Raw genomic sequence first — 25868 nt, forward strand, 5'->3', positions numbered from 1 at the left:
ACTCGTGGTGGAATCTGTTCTATATATAACAGACTTATACTCACGGTATAGTTTATGCACGGACTTGCAATATTGCCACGGCTATGGGGATGTGTTGCATTCTATCTTATCTTCGTGTCCGCCCAGTTATGACGGCTACGTATGAAGCTGATAATTGATTCGAAAACAAATCGGTCGCACCATTCCTATCAATCGTTCTCGTAGAGATTCTACGCTACAATGGCCTGTAATATATATATCGATGTTCACTTGGTTGTGTTATGTTATTTCAATCGTTTGAAAAATATTCCTACTTGCTTATTCGTTTACATTTGTAAAACACTTGGGAAAGTTGGGCAGATGTAATATATGGGTAATATTTATCGTAAAAATTGAATTGAGAATTTTTCATGCAGTATTATAGTATTATAATATACACATATACAGTACTATATAACTAGGTGTATGTATAAAAATTTATTAGCAAAGTATTTTAGCGATTTCCCAACTGTGATACGTTATACAACCCCTTTCATTCGTCGTGAGTAATAAGAGTACCGAAAAAATGAAATAATATATGAATAGTAATGATTGATACTCGTAAGTATCAATAAACGATAATTGATTGTATAGTCAGGATTCACGTGATTATACTTAATACCGAAGGAAAGTTGATGCAAATCTAAAAACGTACTTTATTTATATCGCTTTTTCCAGTATCTGTGCTTTATTAATTGTATACGTATTCCACTAAACACAGTTTTTTTTTCGTTGAATATTGTTTAACAAGATTTCACGCCGGTCATACAAAGTTCAGAGTATAGTTTTCACAAATTTTTCGCGAAATCGGCGAGAAATTTTTTTTTAAAAAGTACGAAAAAATTTGTTTGAAAATTAATTTTGATGTCAGCTGTAACATTTTTCGATATTTGCGTAAATACATTCCGAAACGGCGTTCTCAAATCTTCTGAACTTCTCTCTTATCACTGTTTAACCCCCTAAATTGAAAGAAAATTAAATATAATCTATTGAAATTGCGAGATAACTGTTTCGTCGATACTTCGTAAGTTTACTCATACGGAACATTAATCTTTCATCGTGACACGAAGACTGTAAGCAGTAAATCTCGATAAACGACGGTAATCTGAATAAAATTTACGTTATTTAATTATACATACATACATACAATGTTACGTGTACATACTGTAAAGTAGGTGTAAAATGTTTCTGCTATAAATCGGAACAATGTGTATAAATGTATTACGTACTCATATACATATGATATAATATACATGCTTACTATTATCATAAGGTGATTCAGTTCCCTATTATGATTATGTGCTATCTGTTTGATTGGAGAAACAGAAAATAATAAATAAGTATAAAAAAGGTATGAATGAAGTGTGAACACTTGGCAGTGAAAATATGTCTGAGGGTATTGTTAGATATGATAATAACAAACATACGCCGTTTAATATCGAACCATTTTAATAATCCACTCAACACAGGCAATTAATTATAAACACAATATTTATACTCAGTATTCATTTCTCGTTTTTACAAATGTACATTACAGGCTCAATTGTAATGCTTACCAACTAAACATAAGTATGTATACAGACTAAAAGGAATAATTCAACAGTTTCTTTCGAGTATGTGAATCGAAACTGCTGCATGCACATTATGATATAAGTTGGACAACGGAAGCTCACATCTTACCTCAAACAAATGACTTCAAATCTGACTAAAAATGGGTACCAGTTGTTCTTGTTGAAAGCTCTGAAAACTTCTTCTATACGCGATGTTGACGCAAGAATAGAAACAAATCTTATTAATTGATCGCGATTTATCGGATTTGTAAGAATATCAGTTAATGTATTATCAACTCAAGGGAACAAAATATTTCACATGTACTAATACAAGTTGTGTTTATTTCAGGTGACATAATTATGTTGATCCATAGAAATTGATAACCAGAATTGACGTACCAGTTTACTATTTCAACTTAGTTTTCCTCCAATGACGTCTCTTCGTATTGGAGCGTATTGTCAACAGTTCGCATTCTGACACATCACGGCATGGGCCGGTTATGATTCAATTTCTAGGCAAGTTTTCGTTTTATAATAAGTGTCTTGCAAGGCGACATGTTAGAAGCTCTAACAAAACGCCTTACTAATACGATACGCTGTGGCAGATTGTCATGAAACAAGTTTGCAAAATATGACGAAAATTTTTTTTTTAAATAGAAAGTATCATTCAGATCAATTACGCGAGCCGATTTCATCTACGAATCAGAAACCGCTCGTAAACTCCCACCGATAAAAACCGTAAGTACCAACATATGTTTGAGTCACAAAACATGATCATAGTTCGTCGCGGGACTGTATATGGTTCATGACGAATTCGTAAAGGTCGTCCAATGTGCGCGATCCGTTGTACTCGGACAATTTTCGGCCGTCCTTGTACAGGAAGAGAGTTGGAAAGCCGTCCACTTCCTGCTCATTGCAAAGCTGTTTGCTACTGTTCATAGTACAGTCGACCTTAACTATGTGCACATTTTCGTTCGCCCAGAATTTTTTTCCAAGCTCTTCCCAGGTCGGAGCTAAACGCTTGCAGTGTCCGCACCATGGTGCGAAAAACTTAATGAATGTTACACCCTTCTCAATACCATTCTTGAAACTCTCACCAGTCAACGTGAACACCGCGTCCGACGGACCTCCAGACTCTTTCTTTTCCTCGTCACTACTCTCCACGTTTTTGCCTAGCATCGTTGACACGTAAGTCTTCAACTCTTCGTGAGATCTCTGCCCCGTGTATTTGTCGATCTGAGAAGTGGAAAAGAATTTTAAGTGGCATGGTCAAACCATTCTTGAGAAAATTTCATTCATTCGGAAGTTTCAAGTTTCGACTTGAAAGAAGACTGTTGAGAGGTGAATAATTGATTTACCAGGTGAATAAATCATAAAAGTTTCGATGTATGCTCATCGCAGTTGAATTTGATATATTAGGTGAGGTACACAGCTCACCTTTTTGCCATCCTCAATCCAGAGCAGAGTCGGATAGCCTTTAATGTCGAATTGACCACAAACTGAGCGATGCTGGGTGCAATCCACTTTAGAGATACTGACTAGATCGCCATGAGCGAAACTGTTTGCGAGTTCATCCCAAGTGGGTGCTAACTTTTGGCAATGTCCACACCATGGTGCGTAGAATTTGACGAAATGCTTTCCGGTGGATACGTGTTTGTCAAATGTATGTTCGGACAATTCCAATAGTCCGTTGACGGGTTGTGGTACAGCTGGCTCGTTATTCTCTTCCTGCGATATAAAATTACCTGATAATTATACAGAATTTTTGAGGATCGCATTACAGATAAAATATAGAGCAGTGATACTAACAACTGGAACGCTTCCAATTTGCTCGTTGATGAATGTTGTCAGGGTGGGTAAGTCTCGAGTCCCACGGAACTTGATACCTTTGCTTCCGCCGGCTTTAAAGAACTTGAGACTGAAAATAAATGCCGGTAGTTGTATAAGGTTATAGAATTTCCAACTAGTTGGTAATTTACTAAGAAAAAAAGACAAACGAAAGTACTCTAATGACCCTAAAAAAAATTCGTGAAACTCTATTGGGTTGAAGAGAAATTGATAATTATTACGTCGGATATCCAGTCACATCATTATCCGAACAGATGGTTGCATCCACAGTACAATCGACTTTGGCAATTCGAACTTGACCATCGTCAATTCCATTGAGCATTTCAGCTAATTGTTCCCATGTCGGTGCCAGTCGCTGGCAGTGTCCGCACCTGATAAATAACAGAATATTTTCATTCTGTGTGTCATGTTTATTGAGATTTAGATGTTCGTAGTAATTTAAAAAAAATCGTATATATTTTTTCTTTGTATTTTGTATAATTGAGAATAATTGAACACTTGTTTGAACGAAATATTTGGTAAATTGAGGGAGCAGAATTTCCTTGAATAATAGATTGGTAAATGTAGGTTGGAATATAAAATCTTGAAGCCATTCCCTCAGGAATTATGCTTTTCAAAACTTTGGGGACGATTACTTGAGAACTCTAGTGGAGATTGAAGCTGAATTTGAGCTGTGTATTTGTTGATCTGTGGCTCTTATTCAACAGTTGTTTGGTGTACTACAATTTTAACGTTTCTAATAAAAACTCACTTGTCATATTGCAAACACACTAATATGACAATTTTACACATTTTTCTTTCTTAAGAATTGCATATTTGAAAATCACATACTCAAACAAATTACAAACGCAGGGTTTTAAACGAAACATAATATTGACAGGGAAAAAATTTAGGGAAATCAGGTACGATTATTCAGTGTTCCGGAGATGTGTGTCCACTTCATATTTGTAATGAGTGCAATGACAATTAGAATATTAGGAATTATAAACCATAAATTTTATATTTGCTTGTGTGTCTAAAATTTTTTGACTTACCAAGGAGCGTAAAACATGATAAAATGATCTTTCTTGGCTATCTCAACAGGGAAGGTTTCCGCCGAATATTGAAGAGTGTGAACGTCATCGTCGTGAGCGATGACCTCGCTTTGATATGTTAAAAATGTGATGAGAAGTGCGATGATTTTAGGAAGCATAGTTACGAGTGTCTCTGATTCGCTGCAATTCAATCGTTGCTAAATCAATGAATCGTTGTTCACTGGTTTTTCTGAAAGAAATAAAGAATCAATCGTGGGTTTGTTATCGGATAACAAGAACTATGAGAAGACGCGAGAAAATTTGCGTGGAAATATAATCGGCGGAATTAAACTAAACTTCCAGTTTAATCAATTTAAGGTTAGCTGATGAATGCGCAATTTCTGATAAGAAGGAAATAAATCTTCCGAAAGCTTGTTAATAAGAGAAATATTTTATACTTTTGTCAGAGGAATTACTCGGGGGGAGGTGCAGTCTTGATATCGAAGCTCAAGACTTTCTCGCAAGTACACGTTACTTCGCCGACCGATCGAAAACACACAAAACTCCTATTCCGCCCACCGGGTACCAGAGAGCGTACCGCGCGATGACACCGCGCTTGATTAGAAACGACTATGGCTCTACCTGGCATCGAATCGAAGTACTGATATTTGAAAAGTGGCGGGACATTTGTCAGATAGGTGGCGCGACGAATTTAAGAATTTTTATGAAGATCTACGTCATTCTTTCGCAAAGAATCGATTCCATTGAAAATTGTTGTGATATTACCAGTTTGATATAAGGAAGTGCGCTGTGTAGTCAGCTGGCACCGATGAATTATCATGTTAATTATTAAACATATGATCTGCTAATATAACCTCAAGGCTTGTATCAAGGAGAAATTCATGGATGGAAAATATGTAAAAGAGTGATTCAGTCTGGGCTGATTGTGAAAATAGCGCATGTATAACAACGAAAAGTACTATGATTGGGGTAGAATTATACGTTGTCTAAAGATATATTCTCGGTTGACGCGCGATATTGAATACTTTTTAATTATAGTCCTAAGAGTGTACGTGCTTTGAGTTGTACGACGAAACGTATACGGATGAGATTTTAATATTAAAAAACACACATTCAAGTTGCGAAGAAAAAAAAGTTGATGGTCGTAGAAGCTACAAGAAAATATATGCGTTGTGAATTCATTTGGATTTTTTGCAAGAGTTCGATGATTTTGAAAATTGCTGAGCGATCCTTTCATGCGCTATTCCGAAGTAACTGTGCGAGAGAAATCGATTGAGCGCAGTCCCAATACGCTGTGAGCGATAGCTGAAGAGTTACGGCCGAAAAACTCATGATTTTTATCGTCATTTCTCTGCTGCTGGTCCTACGCTCTTTTTGATGTGTTTTCTGAGTTCCTGGGGGTCGAATTACTCTAGAGATGGTCATACAAATCGATTCCGAGACGAGAAATTTTCGGCTCCGAAAATGACCAAAAAAGTAAGGCTTACCCCTTTGGATTTTTGCCGAAAATTTCGACGACTTTGGAAAGTGCTGCAATTAATTTTTGTAGGCACTATTCCGACGTAATTTTGCGAGAGGAATCGATTAAGTGCAGTCCCAATACGCTGCGAGCGATAGCTGAAAAGTTACGGCCGAAAAACTAATGATTTTTATCGTCATTTCTCTGCTGCTGGTCCTACGCTCTTTTTGATGTGTTTTCTGAGTTCCTGGGGGTCGAATTACTCTAGAGATGGTCATACAAATCGATTCCGAGACGAGAAATTTTCGGCTCCGAAAATGACCAAAAAAGTAAGGCTTACCCCTTTGGATTTTTGCCGAAAATTTCGACGACTTTGGAAAGTGCTGCAATTAATTTTTGTAGGCACTATTCCGACGTAATTTTGCGAGAGGAATCGATTAAGTGCAGTCCCAATACGCTGCGAGCGATAGCTGAAAAGTTACGGCCGAAAAACTAATGATTTTTATCGTCATTTCTCTGCTGCTGGTCCTACGCTCTTTTTGATGTGTTTTCTGAGTTCCTGGGGGTCGAATTACTCTAGAGATGGTCATACAAATCGATTCCGAGACGAGAAATTTTCGGCTCCTAAAATGACCAAAAAAGTAAGACCCTTTGGATTTTTGGCGAAAATTTCGACGACTTTAAAAAGTGCTGCAATCAATTTTTGGAGGCACTATTCCGACGTAATTTTGCGAGAGGAATCGATTGAGCGCAGTCCCAATACGCTGCGAGCGATAGCTGAAAAGTTACGGCCGAAAAACTAATGATTTTTATCGTCATTTCTCTGCTGCTGGTCCTACGCTCTTTTTGATGTGTTTTCTGAGTTCCTGGGGGTCGAATTACTCTAGAGATGGTCATACAAATCGATTCCGAGACGAGAAATTTTCGGCTCCGAAAATGACCAAAAAAGTAAGGCTTACCCCTTTGGATTTTTGCCGAAAATTTCGACGACTTTGGAAAGTGCTGCAATTAATTTTTGTAGGCACTATTCCGACGTAATTTTGCGAGAGGAATCGATTGAGCGCAGTCCCAATACGCTGCGAGCGATAGCTGAAAAGTTACGGCCGAAAAACTCATGATTTTTATCGTCATTTCTCTGCTGCTGGTCCTACGCTCTTTTTGATGTGTTTTCTGAGTTCCTGGGGGTCGAATTACTCTAGAGATGGTCATACAAATCGATTCCGAGACGAGAAATTTTCGGCTCCGAAAATGACCAAAAAAGTAAGGCTTACCCCTTTGGATTTTTGGCGAATATTTCGACGACTTTAAAAAGTGCTGCAATTAATTTTTGGAGGCACTATTCCGACGTAATTTTGCGATAGAAATTGAACAAGCGCAGTTCCAATACGCTGCGACAACGGACCAAAAGTTACAGCCGAAAAAAGAAACACGTCGTTCTCTCATTCATCTGCTGTATGTGTTACTACTGCAATTTCTCTGCTGGTGGTCTAACCCGTTTTTAAGTGTTCTTCCAGTCCCCGGGCAGTAATGAGTTCAGACAGGTTTATGATCATCGATTTTAAGACAAAGTACTTCGACCCATGAGAAAACTAAGGCATCCCTTCGGAATCATTGAAAGTTCTGACTATTTTGGATGATGTCGAAGTCAAAGTCAAGATCCACGATAACGATGTAATCCTGCGAGATGAATCGAGTCAGCTTATATTTGATTGGACACGAACAACGGATGAGCAGAAACGGCCATAAAATATGACATCTGCATCAGTTTATCGTATAAATGATAAATGAGAATAATGAATTCACGTGCTACGAAGTTTTGTTTCAGTTGAGTTTCAGTATACGACTACGCCTACATCTAAGTAGGAGTTCCGGGTGTAATTGTATAGTATGTTAATAAATTGCTATGTAATATCGACGAGAATGACAAGAGAATATGAAAATGTATGCATAACGAAGCTGACTATTATATTAAGATGAAAAAGTACAATACATGTTAGTTTAAGCATCTGAAAAGTAGTATATTAGATAGTATTTAATGTACTTCCGAAGTATGTCTTAGGTTTCGCCCTGTGCACACCTGCAATGCACTTTTATAGGGTGCGATATGTATAGCAATGTAATAATTGTTTCAAGTAACTTGAATTGGAATAAATGAATAAAATAATTTTCTTGTGTTTTTTTCTCATTTCCTTAACTGTCGGCCCTACGCTCAGCTTCTCCTTTTCAAGAAAAGGTCATAAGCTTGCATAATAATTCGGAGAAATTTCAGCATAAAATTACTCCTGGTATCAGGAGAACATCTGAGCCGAGGAGGTCTTCCAAAAACAGGGACTGATTAATTAACTGCTTGCGACGTTGATACTGTGTGCTTTTATGCATGCCTGCTTGCCTGAGAAGGCATGTGATCGCTTGCTTACGTGCTACATCCGCTTAGAATTAGGCAAATCGGAGAAATTTCAGCATAAAATTACTCCTGGTATCAGGAGAACATCTGAGCCGAGGAGGTCTTCCAAAAACAGGGACTGATTGATTAACTGTTTTCGACGTTGGTACTGTGTGCTTTTATGCATGCCTGCTTGCCTGAGAAGGCATGTGATCGCTTGCTTACGTGCTACATCCGCTTAGAATTAGGCAAATCGGAGAAATTTCAGCATAAAATTACTCCTGGTATCAGGAGAACATCTGAGCCGAGGAGGTCTTCCAAAAACAGGGACTGATTGATTAACTGCTTGCGACGTTGATACTGTGTGCTTTTATGCATGCCTGCTTGCCTGAGAAGGCATGTGATCGCTTGCTTACGTGCTACATCCGCTTAGAATTAGGCAAATCGGAGAAATTTCAGCATAAAATTACTCCTGGTATCAGGAGAACATCTGAGCCGAGGAGGTCTTCCAAAAACAGGGACTGATTGATTAACTGCTTGCGACGTTGATACTGTGTGCTTTTATGCATGCCTGCTTGCCTGAGAAGGCATGTGATCGCTTGCTTACGTGCTACATCCGCTTAGAATTAGGCAAATCGGAGAAATTTCAGCATAAAATTACTCCTGGTATCAGGAGAACATCTGAGCCGAGGAGGTCTTCCAAAAACAGGGACTGATTGATTAACTGCTTGCGACGTTGATACTGTGTGCTTTTATGCATGCCTGCTTGCCTGAGAAGGCATGTGATCGCTTGCTTACGTGCTACATCCGCTTAGAATTAGGCAAACCGGAGAAATTTCAGCATAAAATTACTCCTGGTATCAGGAGAACATCTGAGCCGAGGAGGTCTTCCAAAAACAGGGACTGATTGATTAACTGCTTGCGACGTTGATACTGTGTGCTTTTATGCATGCCTGCTTGCCTGAGAAGGCATGTGATCGCTTGCTTACGTGCTACATCCGCTTAGAATTAGTCAAATCGGAGAAATTTCAGCATAAAATTACTCCTGGTATCAGGAGAACATCTGAGCCGAGGAGGTCTTCCAAAAACAGGGACTGATTGATTAACTGCTTGCGACGTTGATACTGTGTGCTTTTATGCATGCCTGCTTGCCTGAGAAGGCATGTGATCGCTTGCTTACGTGCTACATCCGCTTAGAATTAGGCAAATCGGAGAAATTTCAGCATAAAATTACTCCTGGTATCAGGAGAACATCTGAGCCGAGGAGGTCTTCCAAAAACAGGGACTGATTGATTAACTGTTTTCGACGTTGGTACTGTGTGCTTTTATGCATGCCTGCTTGCTTGAGAAGGCATGTGATCGCTTGCTTACGTGCTACATCCGCTTAGAATTAGGCAAATCGGAGAAATTTTAGCATAAAATTACTCCTGGTATCAGGAGAACATCTGAGCCGAGGAGGTCTTCCAAAAACAGGGACTGATTGATTAACTGCTTGCGACGTTGATACTGTGTGCTTTTATGCATGCCTGCTTGCCTGAGAAGGCATGTGATCGCTTGCTTACGTGCTACATCCGCTTAGAATTAGGCAAATCGGAGAAATTTCAGCATAAAATTACTCCTGGTATCAGGAGAACATCTGAGCCGAGGAGGTCTTCCAAAAACAGGGACTGATTGATTAACTGCTTGCGACGTTGATACTGTGTGCTTTTATGCATGCCTGCTTGCCTGAGAAGGCATGTGATCGCTTGCTTACGTGCTACATCCGCTTAGAATTAGGCAAATCGGAGAAATTTCAGCATAAAATTACTCCTGGTATCAGGAGAACATCTGAGCCGAGGAGGTCTTCCAAAAACAGGGACTGATTGATTAACTGCTTGCGACGTTGATACTGTGTGCTTTTATGCATGCCTGCTTGCCTGAGAAGGCATGTGATCGCTTGCTTACGTGCTACATCCGCTTAGAATTAGGCAAATCGGAGAAATTTCAGCATAAAATTACTCCTGGTATCAGGAGAACATCTGAGCCGAGGAGGTCTTCCAAAAACAGGGACTGATTGATTAACCGCTTGCGACGTTGATACTGTGTGCTTTTATGCATGCCTGCTTGCCTGAGAAGGCATGTGATCGCTTGCTTACGTGCTACATCCGCTTAGAATTAGGCAAATCGGAGAAATTTCAGCATAAAATTACTCCTGGTATCAGGAGAACATCTGAGCCGAGGAGGTCTTCCAAAAACAGGGACTGATTGATTAACTGCTTGCGACGTTGATACTGTGTGCTTTTATGCATGCCTGCTTGCCTGAGAAGGCATGTGATCGCTTGCTTACGTGCTACATCCGCTTAGAATTAGGCAAATCGGAGAAATTTCAGCATAAAATTACTCCTGGTATCAGGAGAACATCTGAGCCGAGGAGGTCTTCCAAAAACAGGGACTGATTGATTAACTGCTTGCGACGTTGATACTGTGTGCTTTTATGCATGCCTGCTTGCCTGAGAAGGCATGTGATCGCTTGCTTACGTGCTACATTCGCTTAGAATTAGGCAAACCGGAGAAATTTCAGCATAAAATTACTCCTGGTATCAGGAGAACATCTGAGCCGAGGAGGTCTTCCAAAAACAGGGACTGATTGATTAACTGCTTGCGACGTTGATACTGTGTGCTTTTATGCATGCCTGCTTGCCTGAGAAGGCATGTGATCGCTTGCTTACGTGCTACATCCGCTTAGAATTAGGCAAATCGGAGAAATTTCAGCATAAAATTACTCCTGGTATCAGGAGAACATCTGAGCCGAGGAGGTCTTCCAAAAACAGGGACTGATTGATTAACTGTTTTCGACGTTGGTACTGTGTGCTTTTATGCATGCCTGCTTGCTTGAGAAGGCATGTGATCGCTTGCTTACGTGCTACATCCGCTTAGAATTAGGCAAATCGGAGAAATTTCAGCATAAAATTACTCCTGGTATCAGGAGAACATCTGAGCCGAGGAGGTCTTCCAAAAACAGGGACTGATTGATTAACTGCTTGCGACGTTGATACTGTGTGCTTTTATGCATGCCTGCTTGCCTGAGAAGGCATGTGATCGCTTGCTTACGTGCTACATCCGCTTAGAATTAGGCAAATCGGAGAAATTTCAGCATAAAATTACTCCTGGTATCAGGAGAACATCTGAGCCGAGGAGGTCTTCCAAAAACAGTGACTGATTGATTAACTGCTTGCGACGTTGATACTGTGTACTTTTATGCATGCCTGCTTGCCTGAGAAGGCATGTGATCGCTTGCTTACGTGCTACATCCGCTTAGAATTAGGCAAACCGGAGAAATTTCAGCATAAAATTACTCCTGGTATCAGGAGAACATCTGAGCCGAGGAGGTCTTCCAAAAACAGGGACTGATTGATTAACTGCTTGCGACGTTGATACTGTGTGCTTTTATGCATGCCTGCTTGCCTGAGAAGGCATGTGATCGCTTGCTTACGTGCTACATCCGCTTAGAATTAGGCAGATCGGAGAAATTTCAGCATAAAATTACTCCTGGTATCAGGAGAACATCTGAGCCGAGGAGGTCTTCCAAAAACAGGGACTGATTGATTAACTGCTTGCGACGTTGATACTGTGTGCTTTTATGCATGCCTGCTTGCCTGAGAAGGCATGTGGTCGCTTGCTTACGTGCTACATCCGCTTAGAATTAGGCAAATCGGAGAAATTTCAGCATAAAATTACTCCTGGTATCAGGAGAACATCTGAGCCGAGGAGGTCTTCCAAAAACAGGGACTGATTGATTAACTGTTTTCGACGTTGATACTGTGTGCTTTTATGCATGCCTGCTTGCTTGAGAAGGCATGTGATCGCTTGCTTACGTGCTACATCCGCTTAGAATTAGGCAAATCGGAGAAATTTCAGCATAAAATTACTCCTGGTATCAGGAGAACATCTGAGCCGAGGAGGTCTTCCAAAAACAGGGACTGATTAATTAACTGCTTGCGACGTTGATACTGTGTGCTTTTATGCATGCCTGCTTGCCTGAGAAGGCATGTGATCGCTTGCTTACGTGCTACATCCGCTTAGAATTAGGCAAATCGGAGAAATTTCAGCATAAAATTACTCCTGGTATCAGGAGAACATCTGAGCCGAGGAGGTCTTCCAAAAACAGGGACTGATTGATTAACTGTTTTCGACGTTGGTACTGTGTGCTTTTATGCATGCCTGCTTGCCTGAGAAGGCATGTGATCGCTTGCTTACGTGCTACATCCGCTTAGAATTAGGCAAATCGGAGAAATTTCAGCATAAAATTACTCCTGGTATCAGGAGAACATCTGAGCCGAGGAGGTCTTCCAAAAACAGGGACTGATTGATTAACTGCTTGCGACGTTGATACTGTGTGCTTTTATGCATGCCTGCTTGCCTGAGAAGGCATGTGATCGCTTGCTTACGTGCTACATCCGCTTAGAATTAGGCAAATCGGAGAAATTTCAGCATAAAATTACTCCTGGTATCAGGAGAACATCTGAGCCGAGGAGGTCTTCCAAAAACAGGGACTGATTGATTAACTGCTTGCGACGTTGATACTGTGTGCTTTTATGCATGCCTGCTTGCCTGAGAAGGCATGTGATCGCTTGCTTACGTGCTACATCCGCTTAGAATTAGGCAAATCGGAGAAATTTCAGCATAAAATTACTCCTGGTATCAGGAGAACATCTGAGCCGAGGAGGTCTTCCAAAAACAGGGACTGATTGATTAACTGCTTGCGACGTTGATACTGTGTGCTTTTATGCATGCCTGCTTGCCTGAGAAGGCATGTGATCGCTTGCTTACGTGCTACATCCGCTTAGAATTAGGCAAACCGGAGAAATTTCAGCATAAAATTACTCCTGGTATCAGGAGAACATCTGAGCCGAGGAGGTCTTCCAAAAACAGGGACTGATTGATTAACTGCTTGCGACGTTGATACTGTGTGCTTTTATGCATGCCTGCTTGCCTGAGAAGGCATGTGATCGCTTGCTTACGTGCTACATCCGCTTAGAATTAGTCAAATCGGAGAAATTTCAGCATAAAATTACTCCTGGTATCAGGAGAACATCTGAGCCGAGGAGGTCTTCCAAAAACAGGGACTGATTGATTAACTGCTTGCGACGTTGATACTGTGTGCTTTTATGCATGCCTGCTTGCCTGAGAAGGCATGTGATCGCTTGCTTACGTGCTACATCCGCTTAGAATTAGGCAAATCGGAGAAATTTCAGCATAAAATTACTCCTGGTATCAGGAGAACATCTGAGCCGAGGAGGTCTTCCAAAAACAGGGACTGATTGATTAACTGTTTTCGACGTTGGTACTGTGTGCTTTTATGCATGCCTGCTTGCTTGAGAAGGCATGTGATCGCTTGCTTACGTGCTACATCCGCTTAGAATTAGGCAAATCGGAGAAATTTTAGCATAAAATTACTCCTGGTATCAGGAGAACATCTGAGCCGAGGAGGTCTTCCAAAAACAGGGACTGATTGATTAACTGCTTGCGACGTTGATACTGTGTGCTTTTATGCATGCCTGCTTGCCTGAGAAGGCATGTGATCGCTTGCTTACGTGCTACATCCGCTTAGAATTAGGCAAATCGGAGAAATTTCAGCATAAAATTACTCCTGGTATCAGGAGAACATCTGAGCCGAGGAGGTCTTCCAAAAACAGGGACTGATTGATTAACTGCTTGCGACGTTGATACTGTGTGCTTTTATGCATGCCTGCTTGCCTGAGAAGGCATGTGATCGCTTGCTTACGTGCTACATCCGCTTAGAATTAGGCAAATCGGAGAAATTTCAGCATAAAATTACTCCTGGTATCAGGAGAACATCTGAGCCGAGGAGGTCTTCCAAAAACAGGGACTGATTGATTAACCGCTTGCGACGTTGATACTGTGTGCTTTTATGCATGCCTGCTTGCCTGAGAAGGCATGTGATCGCTTGCTTACGTGCTACATCCGCTTAGAATTAGGCAAATCGGAGAAATTTCAGCATAAAATTACTCCTGGTATCAGGAGAACATCTGAGCCGAGGAGGTCTTCCAAAAACAGGGACTGATTGATTAACTGCTTGCGACGTTGATACTGTGTGCTTTTATGCATGCCTGCTTGCCTGAGAAGGCATGTGATCGCTTGCTTACGTGCTACATCCGCTTAGAATTAGGCAAACCGGAGAAATTTCAGCATAAAATTACTCCTGGTATCAGGAGAACATCTGAGCCGAGGAGGTCTTCCAAAAACAGGGACTGATTGATTAACTGCTTGCGACGTTGATACTGTGTGCTTTTATGCATGCCTGCTTGCCTGAGAAGGCATGTGATCGCTTGCTTACGTGCTACATCCGCTTAGAATTAGTCAAATCGGAGAAATTTCAGCATAAAATTACTCCTGGTATCAGGAGAACATCTGAGCCGAGGAGGTCTTCCAAAAACAGGGACTGATTGATTAACTGCTTGCGACGTTGATACTGTGTGCTTTTATGCATGCCTGCTTGCCTGAGAAGGCATGTGATCGCTTGCTTACGTGCTACATCCGCTTAGAATTAGGCAAATCGGAGAAATTTCAGCATAAAATTACTCCTGGTATCAGGAGAACATCTGAGCCGAGGAGGTCTTCCAAAAACAGGGACTGATTGATTAACTGCTTGCGATGTTGATACTGTGTGCTTTTATGCATGCCTGCTTGCCTGAGAAGGCATGTGATCGCTTGCTTACGTGCTACATCCGCTTAGAATTAGGCAAACCGGAGAAATTTCAGCATAAAATTACTCCTGGTATCAGGAAAACATCTGAGCCGAGGAGGTCTTCCAAAAACAGGGACTGATTGATTGATTGCTTATAATGTCCATGCTGTGTGTCTCGATACATGTCTACTTGCTTGAGAGAGCATGCGATCGCTTGCTTACATGCTAATTCGGAGAAATTTCAGCAGAAAATTACTCCTGGTATCAGGAAAACATCTGAGCCGAGGAGGTCGACAGAAAACAGAGCCTGCATGATTGCTAAATGGCACATTTTCTAGTCAGAAATTTTTTTCACGTTTTTCTTTAGTGTTATTGTGTCATGTAACTGGATTTGGCATCTGCAATGCAAACTTACTTCGTCACAACCCATTCACAAAACAAAATCCATTATGCTTTATACATTGCCACGCCAATGTAAACTATTATCATGCACTACACCAGAAGTTACTGTATATTCGAGTTTTTCGCCCAACATTCGTTCTCATCCCTTATTGAATTGTCTAACAAAGGGAATAGGAACAGTCAGGTCAGGGTTTTCAAATAATTACTCGAGACAGATAGAGTTTCATATTTATGTATGCATATTTGTATATTTATTAATGCACGAAAATAAATACAATATAGTTTCATGTATGTACAAGTGATGCTGATATTACATTAAATATAATTGAATTAGAAATAACTTCCAGCATTACTTCAATCCAGATTTTTAATTGCACTAGTTCGAAGGATACCCATGCATGATATTGACTCATATGGCCAGACAGACAAATTCCTCCAAGGAAATATGTATCAAGGTACGTGCATTAGGGTGCGCTGAAACAATACATTTCATTTATACATTTTAAGATTCTATTTAATATGAAAAAAATAAATAAATAAGTTCACGTACAATCCTGAAATGAAAAGATCTAGAGACCTTCAAGTGTCGATTCACACATCCTCGAATACCCGCAACTGTGAATTACACCGATCCGTTAGCAGAATCTTCTTTTATTGTGAGCATCTTCTGAATGAAATCGCTGTACAAATGCTTTCGGCCTGGAATAAAGTGACCACCATCATGGGTCAATCTGGTTGCATCAGCGAATAGTAATGCCAAATCTTCAGCCATATCTATGTGAAATAAAAAGTTTACAGTCAGTATTTGGTTTTTCTATCAGCCACACAGTAAGGTAAAGAAAAAAGATATTTCTGACAATATCTCACCGGTAGGAATAATTTGGTCTGAAGTTCCATAAATATGAAGACTGGGTAGGCTGAACTGTTGTTTGTAAAAAACGGAATGTGGCTTACAAAGTGACTTAAATCCTGATATGAGAATGGCGAAATTGAACCTAATTGAAGACACTGTGATATTATTAAAACATTTCATATCAATTCATTCGTACGATCAGGTGTATCTCGATAGTTACATTTTTGCTGTTGCATCGCACACAAAATTGCAACAAAAGCTGCTCCCTGTGAAAAGCCAAGTATTCCATCAAAGGGGCCTTTTTCTTCGAAACATTTCTCGACCGATCGAAGACTTTCTTCTAAGCCGACACATTCAGGGCTGCCCACAGTTGCTTTAAATTCTGAATTTTTGTTGTTGAACCACCATCCGTATGCTGGAATGGAAAACAGAACTTGAACTAAAATTCTGTACGTTTTAGAATGATTCAAGCATTGGATCAATTTTCATACCTTCAGCACCTTCTTCCGCTTCTTTACCGCTGGGGTCTCGTGGTACCTTGTGCGGGGCTCTTATAAATGTGAAGTTGATTTCTTTTTTGAATGCTTTTCGCAAAGAACCAATTTTTCCTCTGAAAACAACGTCCGACTGATAATATCCATGCAGTGCTAGAATCTGCAACAAAATATCTGATGAAGATAATCCAACTCAGGGCAAACACATCGAAAGATTGGTTATTATTTATGCAGCGATGTTAGAAATAGATATTGCGAGACAATCATACTTGCAGTTGTCTCTTCACCTCAGTCATTATGCAGGCACGTGAATGACTTTTACATTGATCAGATATAATAACACGAGTAGATATAAATATTCTACTATAGAGAAGTTTCAGGCATTCATAATAGTCTACAACAGCATTAGCCTAGTTTTATGTATTCAGTCGGTTTTAGTTAGTCAGATCAAGTGCAGACTGTACTTAACGTTAGTAAGATGACAGCGCTATCTTTATAAAATGAGTCGTACTACGCAGCAACTAATTTCTGTAAATAAGATTATATAGTACTCTTGACTTACCGACCGAGCAAACTTTAAATATTGAAGTGGAGATTGAGGGTAGCTTCTATGTTTGTACGAAAAATTAGGATTGCGATTCAATCGAATAAGAAAAATCAGATGACAAGTGCAAATATGGGGTTCGAGTGATTTGAAACATCAAAATAAACATTTATGGTAAACTGCATCACCAATCGTTTTCCTTTTTATCTTCGTAGATAAGAGAAGTATAAAAAATTTATCCGCAGGGTTAATAATTTCCGCCGATAAACTGTGGATCCTTCTTACAAAAAGTACGAAAACCGAACTGATGTTCGCTTGATGAACGTAAACATGATCTAGAATGGTACTTGATTGAAGGAGTGATTTAAAATCATTGAGAAGTTAGAAGAGTAATTTTGACGGGCATATTACAGGTCCTGATTGAAAACATCTAAAACAGGCTCTTTCTTGACCGTTGTTTCTTGTACTTTCCAGCTTTTGAATGCTTTAATTTCTTCTTACATCTCAACAGACTGCGCACTTGGCACGTAGACGTACGTATCTTATATAGTTACATTTTTTTTCTTACACATGTTTTAGTTATGTAACGACAAGTATTTCAGGTTCTTTCTCTGCGTAAGTGATTATGACATCATAAATTTACAGATATAAATATATTCTATGTGTACATGGCAGTGCTTTGACATAGACTTTACGCATTCACGTGTGAGTTCCCTCGTTATTTCATGACACGGTCAATTTGAAACTTTCACCTTAGCCCCACGCGAACGATCACGATGAAAATGCTGTGGGTATACAAAGGTACAACTTCGGAGTACATTCGAAGGTTCTACTGTTAGATACTACCGGCGGTTCTCGGGTCACCGACATCACGCGCGTCCTCAGGGTTTTGACTTTCAAAATTTGGCTCCGCCCCTTGGCCGTGAGCGCTTGGCTATAGGACAACTTCTGGGAGTAATTTAACATTTTAATGATAGTAGGTATTGAGAGATGTCCCACTGTAAAATATTCCCCCCAATCGTGTGGTATTAGGATAATGCTCTTTGATTATGATGATATTTTACTGTTTTCATCACAAAATTTTGCATAAAAAAATAAACAAACAAATAAGATATGCTAACGTACCGGTACATCTCTGAAGAATAGTAAATTTGATTTGTTACAAGTAGCAAAGCAGAACGAAACATGCAGAAATTAGGAGTCGCTTTTGTCTCTACTTCTTTATCCGATCATGTATGTAAAATACAGATTTTGCGTGTATTCCATTCAACATTACATCTCCAACCCGGTTCTCCATATACCTTGTGCATCCATGGGACATGACGTCATGAATTCCAGCCATAGCCTCTCGTGAGGTTTCTCTGTACCAGAGTCTTTACATCTTTGTACATTATGTGAGCACCTAAAAATGTTTTTTTCCGAATCCGATTACAAAATCTTCCAAATGTTGATATCCAGTTTTTGAAATAAAAAGTAAAGACGTTTCATCGTACATAATTAAAAAAAACATGTTTTTCTCTGATCAATTATTGTACCGTACATACCACACGTATGTACGTGTTTTCAATGTAGAAATATAATATTTTTTGCAGTTATCGTAGTCACAGGTCAAGAATGAAAGATTCTTTTGTATAATATAAATTTGTGTCAATTCCGAAAACTGAGGCTTGAATGACAGATCATTGCACGCACACTACAACTTCAGTGATTCAGATTTCAACGATGAAAAATTAATGGGTTTCAAAACATGAACAAGAATTGAGTTCAAAATAATTATGCGCCTGTTGATAGGCAACCAACGTGAGCGGGAAAGTAACTTGGGTTGCGGGTAAAAGGCGGAACCGGTTTTTTCGTGTATGTGTGAATACGTACTAAGTGTATACGTGTCTCGTGTGTACCCGAAGATTATCCGGATGCACACGTTGCCGGATCGAGTTTTCGTTTCTTGGATGCTGTGCGTCTCGCACCTAGTCGCTTCACGGCAGTAGGAACGAAACAAAAACCAGTTTGGTCCCTCCCGGTTTTTATACGTGACCACAATATCGTACACACGGTGTATACTATATAACGGTACTAAAAAACTACGCGCTGAGGTACGCGTAGATTAACAAAACTAAAAATGAACACTTTTGTCAGGTACGACGGATTGCTTGTCTGTGAAATTATGTAGATCGATACGTTTTATGATTTTATTTTGGTAATTTTGATTTCGTCGAGTTATAACACTCTTTTTACATTACTTTTCCGAATGACATGGAAAACTTGCAATTCCTTGTGAATTTTTGAATATCCCTGATGTTCTGAATATTTTTCTAAGGAGAATGCTAGTTTTTTCTGCATTTATGAAATTTATTTCACTTATCCTTCCATCATATTTACTAAATTTTCACATCTTTCAGCAGTATCTATATATTTCTTAGCGATTCATAACATTCGATTTATACGAACGGTTAATTACAATGTTTATTTATTATTTATGGGTTTTAAAGCATTCGCTTGAAATTTTGGTAATATTTTCTCCAGATTTACGAGGAAATTCCGAAGACTCGAATTATTTCAAATTAATCAGAAAATGAGAAAAATACCTTGGTTTCGATGAAATAAAAGAAAAAAAAGGAAAAATAGATCAGACAAATTTTTTTTCAATAAATTATAAGTTGTTAGGTAGATTAAAAAATGATTTGAAAAATTTCTTGTAGAATTTAAGGGAAGAATTTTTCGTTAGACTGCATGGTTGAATCGATCAGTCAATTTGTGCATAATTCAAAAGAAGATCTAACAGCGTAATGCGCAGAACTGAATGTGTAGAAAATGAAAAACTTAATACGAAAATAACTAAATTAACAACCGTGGAAGTAGGTGTACCGTTGAAAAGCGCGCGTAAGCTTATTCTTCTTATCGCACAACGAGTTTTAAATGTTTAACGATACATTCATTTGCAAACCACTCGCAATTAGGCGTATCACATCTCAGATCGTGGGGTACGAATTTACTGCATGAAAAATGAGAAAACAAGAGAAGCGTGTAGAGCAACTATTGCGTTGAGGATCACGGATCGAATGATAAGTGACTAATTAAAAGCATGGCATCACGATAAATAATAAAATGCGGACACTCGTTTCCCCAGAAAATAGGTGAACTTGTTACAATTTATCTAAGTGATGACGATGTGTTTTCATTGTGATAATTCATTATGTTAAACAGCTGTATGTTTTTGATACGGCGCAACATAGGCACACAGCCGGTAAATTTCACAGATTTATCAAGATCTTTTTTTATACACAAGGTATAGTCATGCACGAGACGATTATATTTGCATTCCCTGTTGCATGAATAATGAAAACTGAATATAAATTTTATATGTAATTATTTCTAAAATTTTCAAGCTCCTTTCAATCACTCTCGAAGAAATAGATTACGATAATTTTTTTTTACCATCTATACGGCAGATATCACTCCAAATTGTAATTGTTTTTTTCTTAATTTATAAGCTCGCTGTACTGTAACGGAGAAATTCAATTTCCGAATGAAATTATAGAATTTCGGTCATATGATTGAAACAGAACTCTTGTTCTAACTTTATCCATAGGTGATTTGCCACAAATTGAATCCCCTTTGAATATTCATTTATTTAAAATACCCACAATGATTTTATGTTTATTAATTCTTCCAAATACTATGTGAGCTGTATTTTAAAATACCACCCGTAGTCTCTCTTTGTCAAGTTGACGAGGGGCGGTAAATCGTAAAGGGCAAATGGTACTTACCTATGCATCGCGTGATCCAAATGGAAGAGAGTGTTTTTTTTCTCAGCCCGTCTCACCGGCTTGTTCGTGAACCTTTATTCCCTTTCTCTGTCAGTGTATCTTTCCACGTTTGAGAATTTCATCATGCATATAATGTCCACGATAAGAAATGAAAATAGCCAGCCACAGGATTTCACCCCAGTTTGAGGGAAAGATTTTTTTTTCGAATCACAAATTCTACACCAAAAAAATTATTTATTCTCATATTAACCCATTGTAACATTGCTTCACGACTAATCAATTATTCTTTCATACGAATTCGTGAAATAACAAAAAAAAAAAAAAACTTGAAAACAAGAAGCAATAAGTTCATGCAGAAATTCATAAGTGTGAAGCAGATGCATTTTTTCTTCATTTATTGCACAAAATTATTCTTATGGGTTCCCATTGCAATGAATTATTCTTCTGGGTCTGGTTATACTTGTTGCTGCCTTGTTCAGCAGGACTATGATCAGGAACATAGCTGCTCGGGTCTGGCTAATGTTCCCCATGGCGCATAGCTAGAGACTTGACTAATAATTCACCGGAGCACTCAACGCCAGATATTACGTCAACTGCAATGAAAATTCCATTTACAGTCAATGCTCAGCTCGGATAAGAAGCTTCTCATCCGTACCACGTGAGCTAAAGCAGAATAAATGCAGTCGTAGCATTCGGATAATTGAGTGGATAATAAAACTGATTTACATTAACATTTCGGTTACAGCGCAGGACCACCTCTGCGTAACCCGCCATCTGCCAATATGATTGTCCGGCTAATAGCGCTTTTTTCTTCGACATATGAAAGTTGTAGTAACGGCTTACGTCACTGAGAAAACAAATTCTGTTATCAAACTAATTTATTAGTTGTCTTATGACGAATAAAATATTTTTTCTCAGGCCAAGTGGCTATGTAGTGAATTATTGTTAGCTGAGTATCAGTTGAAATCGATCTCAGGTATCGTTACTTTATTTGTAATGAACTTGATATTTCGTAGACCATATAAAAAGGAATACAAAAGCCGATATAAACTGAACTGAAAGCTGAACACACTATTTAAACAATGTCACATGAAAATAAATACAGTATTTACATAGAGAGCAAAGTTGTAACATCGCGTTCAAAAAAATAACATTTTGAAAATGCATCTTAGCCGCAATAATGAAAGAAGATATTGTGTAACTTGATGAATTTTAGGAAGTTTATTTGTGATAAAATCTGATTTTGTGTAATCCGGAACCTCCCTACCCCATAAGTAATACTACACTTCCATAGGTGCTGTATTTAAAAATTTCAGAACTTTAGAAGAGCAACTTTCCGAAATTTTGATAAATATAATAGTACGACTTTATAATAGTATTTGGTGTAATGTTATATATTTTAGAGAATATCTCCACTATTTTTCAAAACATAATAACGTGAAACAGAAAATGTTTGCTTTTTGGTTGAAGAGATTTTCTGGTATGATTGATTTTCAGTTTTTTTTATTCAAATCGTCCAAAGTACGGTAATATGTAAATGTATTTTTCAGGCTTTGAATCTCATTAAAAGCCTGACGAAGTACAGGAGTAACGTCTCTAGAACGCGATGTGAAACTGAACTGAACGATCGTTTGTTGTGCTTTATCGCCCCTCCGTGCAGCCGCAGGTGTTGTCTGTAAAAATTTTGTATGAATGGTGAGTATCTTACTGTCAACGTTTTCAATAGTGTATTTTAACAGGCAGTCTAAGCAGGTTGGGTAAATTATCTTCACGCGTATAACTATCGCCGAGACGCACATTACCGTTTTCTTAAAAAATCTCAAATTTTGTTACACACAATTCAAAGTACAGCATATTTTTACGCTGAAATTATCACGCTGCTGTTGTACAGTTAAACTAAAAGAAAAGAGATTTAGAGATAAATTAGTTGATAAAACGTGTATCGTTATATGTAATTCCAGTGCTATTTAAGGGTGTCAATTGATGTCGGTTCACTTTCAAGATGTGTAAGCAAGAATACTATTTCATGGCTGAAGCTAGTCTAGTCAGAATTTCTTAAGTAATCGAGACGAATGTTTATTTGGAGAAGTTTACCTACCTATAAATAACGATTCACGGTGACACCGTTGTTATTACATACAGATAGCATCGTTTTTGTGTACATAGTTTTTTAATCACCCAGCAACCAGCCGCAGGCGTTAATTGATTCAGGGATTTTGCAAAAGTCTTTGGATCAAGTTTCACAGGATTTGCGGTGCCTTAGAGAAACTCTGCACAGAGAAACTGACATTTTTTAGTATTATTTTAGGATTGAGTGGCCATTTTTTTTTCTTTTCTTTTCTCTTTTGTGGCCAAATTTTAAAATAGTTTGCAGTGATGAACAGAATTAGCGAATTGAGGACAAGTGAGAATATTCAGAAACGATTTATTTTTAACAATCGAAGAGTCTGTCATCTAGTCTAGGTTGACACAAGAGTCAATCATCGATGTCATATCCTTTTGATTCTTTCGAATGGTCTTAACAGGTTCTCATTTTTCCAGGCCCCCCTCGTGCAAGCTGTATTACAATTGCAATAAATCACTCGATGTACATCACTCAAAGTTTTTGATGTCTAATTTTTTATAGCATTTCATATCGAAGAACTTACATCGTTAGCGACCATCGCCTTGACGACGCGACCGACGTCTTGATTATTCTCCTGAACGCGGTATCAAAGTAGGTACCTGGGTAATACATAATCGATAGTCGAACTGTTTTCCCGTGTTCCCAAGTATCCGTAGTGGTTGTACTAATCGTGTTATACACTCCAAGTATCATCGATGTTTCGTAAGAGCAAACACTGGAAAAAATTCTATTCCATCGTCATCGTACGCGAGTACTAAGGAGAAAGAGAAGAAGATACTTGCAGAGATAGAGGAGTACGTTCTCCTACTTTGTTCCCGTGATTCAAGTCCCACATCGAAAGATTCTACACTTTGCATTGCAACCTTTTGCTCATCACACGGTTAACCGTGTCATTATACGTGTGTGTGTCTGTCTGTCTCACAAGGAACACGTGTAAAGAATAAGAATACACCTTGTGGAGAATATACTATACATGTATAATGCAAAGTGTTTGTTGTTCCAGAGATTACGTTTCTACGTGATGTGCGCGTTACTCTGCCAGTCGTTTGAATATAACTGTATACGTGTACCGACTACAGTCTGTGCGACTATTTTTCGCGACCTCAAATTGGCTGATCGCCACTTTTTGAGCAACGTTTTTGCGAATTCGAAGCCTGCTTCTAGAGTATAGGACGCGGAATCAGCCAGGCTGGAGGATATGTTGTACCTAGACAGAAATTTTAACACGCGATTGTTACCTTGCGAAAGAAATCTTGATTTCGAAACTAGTGTACCCTTCGCCACCAGATTCACTTTCAAATTGAATCAGGTCATATATGGCCTTGGGTTAATTTTTATCAGCTGTCTTAGTCTCGTTCACAATAGAAGCGGCGCCATTATTCTTCACGTCGTTTTTAACTACCTTGAAACTAATCTATAGTACGAAATTGAGTCATCGAATCGCTATATAGTTATTGGCGAAAGAAATATATCAACGTGAGTATAAGTTGTCTGCAAAAATGAACGCCGGATAATATATCCCGAAATTTCAAACGGATTCAACAAAAGTTTCTACTATTTTGGAATTTATCAATTCGTATTTTCTGAGCTGAAGAAATTTTTTCAAATTTTGCAGATCGATCAACATTTACTGGAAATATGATGCCGACCGTGGAGTAATTTTGTTTTTCTCAGCGTTGTGGATCACGTGACTTTTTATATAGTACTTTTTGTAAAAATAAATTGTTATACATTTTTTTTATAAAGTTTAAATACCAATAAACAATGTGTACTATTTATTTTTATTAATTTCTATTGTTGTCCCTACTAAAAAAAAAATTTCTTGTAGCGCATTTATATTTAATTTATTTATAAAAATATTTATACCTGGCTAGACCCTTTCGAATTCTTCTTCACAGATTTCAATATCACAACTACAACGAAAATATCAACTCCTGGCACATCACGAGTCTGCCTTGATTGTTTTTGGTTAATGAACTTCACGGTCTGCACGCAGGCTGATCTCGTAGAAAAACTCTTACCGTAGTTAAATTGCCCGAACCACTGCCGCAAAGAAATGGGCGCGATGGTCCCTGGCGAGAGAAAAGTGGGGCCGTAATATGCCCTTCAGGTATAAGTTCAGGTAAATTAAGGACTCACCCTGCAGGGCTTTTCAACCGTTGGCCACTGCCGGCCGTTCCGAGTCAGCCCCTCTACTCGCACACACCGAGTTATATTTAGTCCCTTGTGGCAAGTGCAAAATACCATGAAAGTATACATCCATTATATATGTATGTATGTATAAACATGTAGAATATAGTGAATCATAAGGTGGCCTGAAAAATTACGATTTTTAAATGTTAACGCGTCGCCTTTCCGGCTTCATGCAGACATCGTGCCATTTTGTAATGTGGAAAGGACGAATTCGTAACATTTTTTGACATTTAGATAGCGCTATATTTTATTAAAGAAAAGTATGCACAAACTGCTAACCGCGATGCAAATGATTAGAGAAATGAAGGTTACAATAATTTCAAAAACTATGTTCACATATTTGTTAGTAGAACGTGAATAATCCAACTCTTTGAGGACTAGCGACGTGCAAATTGAACAGAAAACAACAAAATCAATGAAACAAATTAGCACAGGAAGATAAAAAAAATGTCGTGATCGTGGCATGAAATTCAAAACTCTTGAGTTGTCTTCTTTTTTGATAAAAAAGAT

At 38.7% G+C, this 25868-nt stretch overlaps 2 protein-coding genes and 1 pseudogene across 4 annotated transcripts; all 3 read right to left on the reverse strand.

The window, feature by feature from the left end:
* Positions 1-1449: 1449 nt before the first annotated feature.
* Positions 1450-2263, reverse strand: LOC124404520 (annotated as a pseudogene).
* Positions 1450-5022, reverse strand: LOC124404512 (thioredoxin domain-containing protein 5 homolog). 2 transcript variants are annotated; one of them, XM_046878697.1, is made up of 6 exons: positions 4889-5022; positions 4451-4679; positions 3638-3787; positions 3378-3486; positions 3006-3296; positions 1450-2804 (listed from the first exon to the last, which is right to left on the reverse strand). In XM_046878697.1, exons 2-6 carry the CDS (start codon positions 4606-4608, stop codon positions 2343-2345), a joined length of 1170 nt encoding a protein of 389 aa, XP_046734653.1. In that variant the 5' UTR covers positions 4609-4679; positions 4889-5022; the 3' UTR covers positions 1450-2342. The 2 variants fall into 2 exon arrangements, with proteins under 2 accessions (XP_046734653.1, XP_046734663.1); XM_046878707.1 differs by having other exon boundaries at positions 4965-4982.
* Positions 5023-15925: 10903 nt separating this feature from the next.
* On the reverse strand, positions 15926-17166 carry LOC124406860 (esterase OVCA2). 2 transcript variants are annotated; one of them, XM_046882509.1, is made up of 5 exons: positions 16999-17166; positions 16727-16889; positions 16456-16650; positions 16250-16390; positions 15926-16156 (listed from the first exon to the last, which is right to left on the reverse strand). In XM_046882509.1, exons 1-5 carry the CDS (start codon positions 17023-17025, stop codon positions 16005-16007), a joined length of 678 nt encoding a protein of 225 aa, XP_046738465.1. In that variant the 5' UTR covers positions 17026-17166; the 3' UTR covers positions 15926-16004. The 2 variants fall into 2 exon arrangements, with proteins under 2 accessions (XP_046738465.1, XP_046738474.1); XM_046882518.1 differs by having other exon boundaries at positions 15966-16156; positions 16250-16377.
* Positions 17167-25868: the final 8702 nt, after the last annotated feature.

Source organism: Diprion similis, chromosome 1, assembly GCF_021155765.1.
Source record: "Diprion similis isolate iyDipSimi1 chromosome 1, iyDipSimi1.1, whole genome shotgun sequence".
NCBI lineage: Eukaryota > Metazoa > Arthropoda > Insecta > Hymenoptera > Diprionidae > Diprion > Diprion similis.

Excerpts from the sequence above, each read along its gene's own strand:
- LOC124404512 (XM_046878697.1), bottom strand. The coding sequence starts at position 4,608 with ATGCTTCCTAAAATCATCGCACTTCTCATCACATTTTTAACATATCAA. Across the intron at positions 3,487-3,637 it reads GATGTGACTGGATATCCGAC|TCTCAAGTTCTTTAAAGCCG; the intron begins GTAATAATTATC and ends ATTTATTTTCAG. Across the intron at positions 3,297-3,377 it reads AAATTGGAAGCGTTCCAGTT|GAAGAGAATAACGAGCCAGC; the intron begins GTTAGTATCACT and ends TTTATATCGCAG.
- LOC124406860 (XM_046882509.1), bottom strand. The coding sequence starts at position 17,025 with ATGACTGAGGTGAAGAGACAACTGCAA. Across the intron at positions 16,890-16,998 it reads AGGTGAAGAGACAACTGCAA|ATTCTAGCACTGCATGGATA; the intron begins GTATGATTGTCT and ends ATTTTGTTGCAG. Across the intron at positions 16,651-16,726 it reads AGCGGAAGAAGGTGCTGAAG|CATACGGATGGTGGTTCAAC; the intron begins GTATGAAAATTG and ends TTTCCATTCCAG.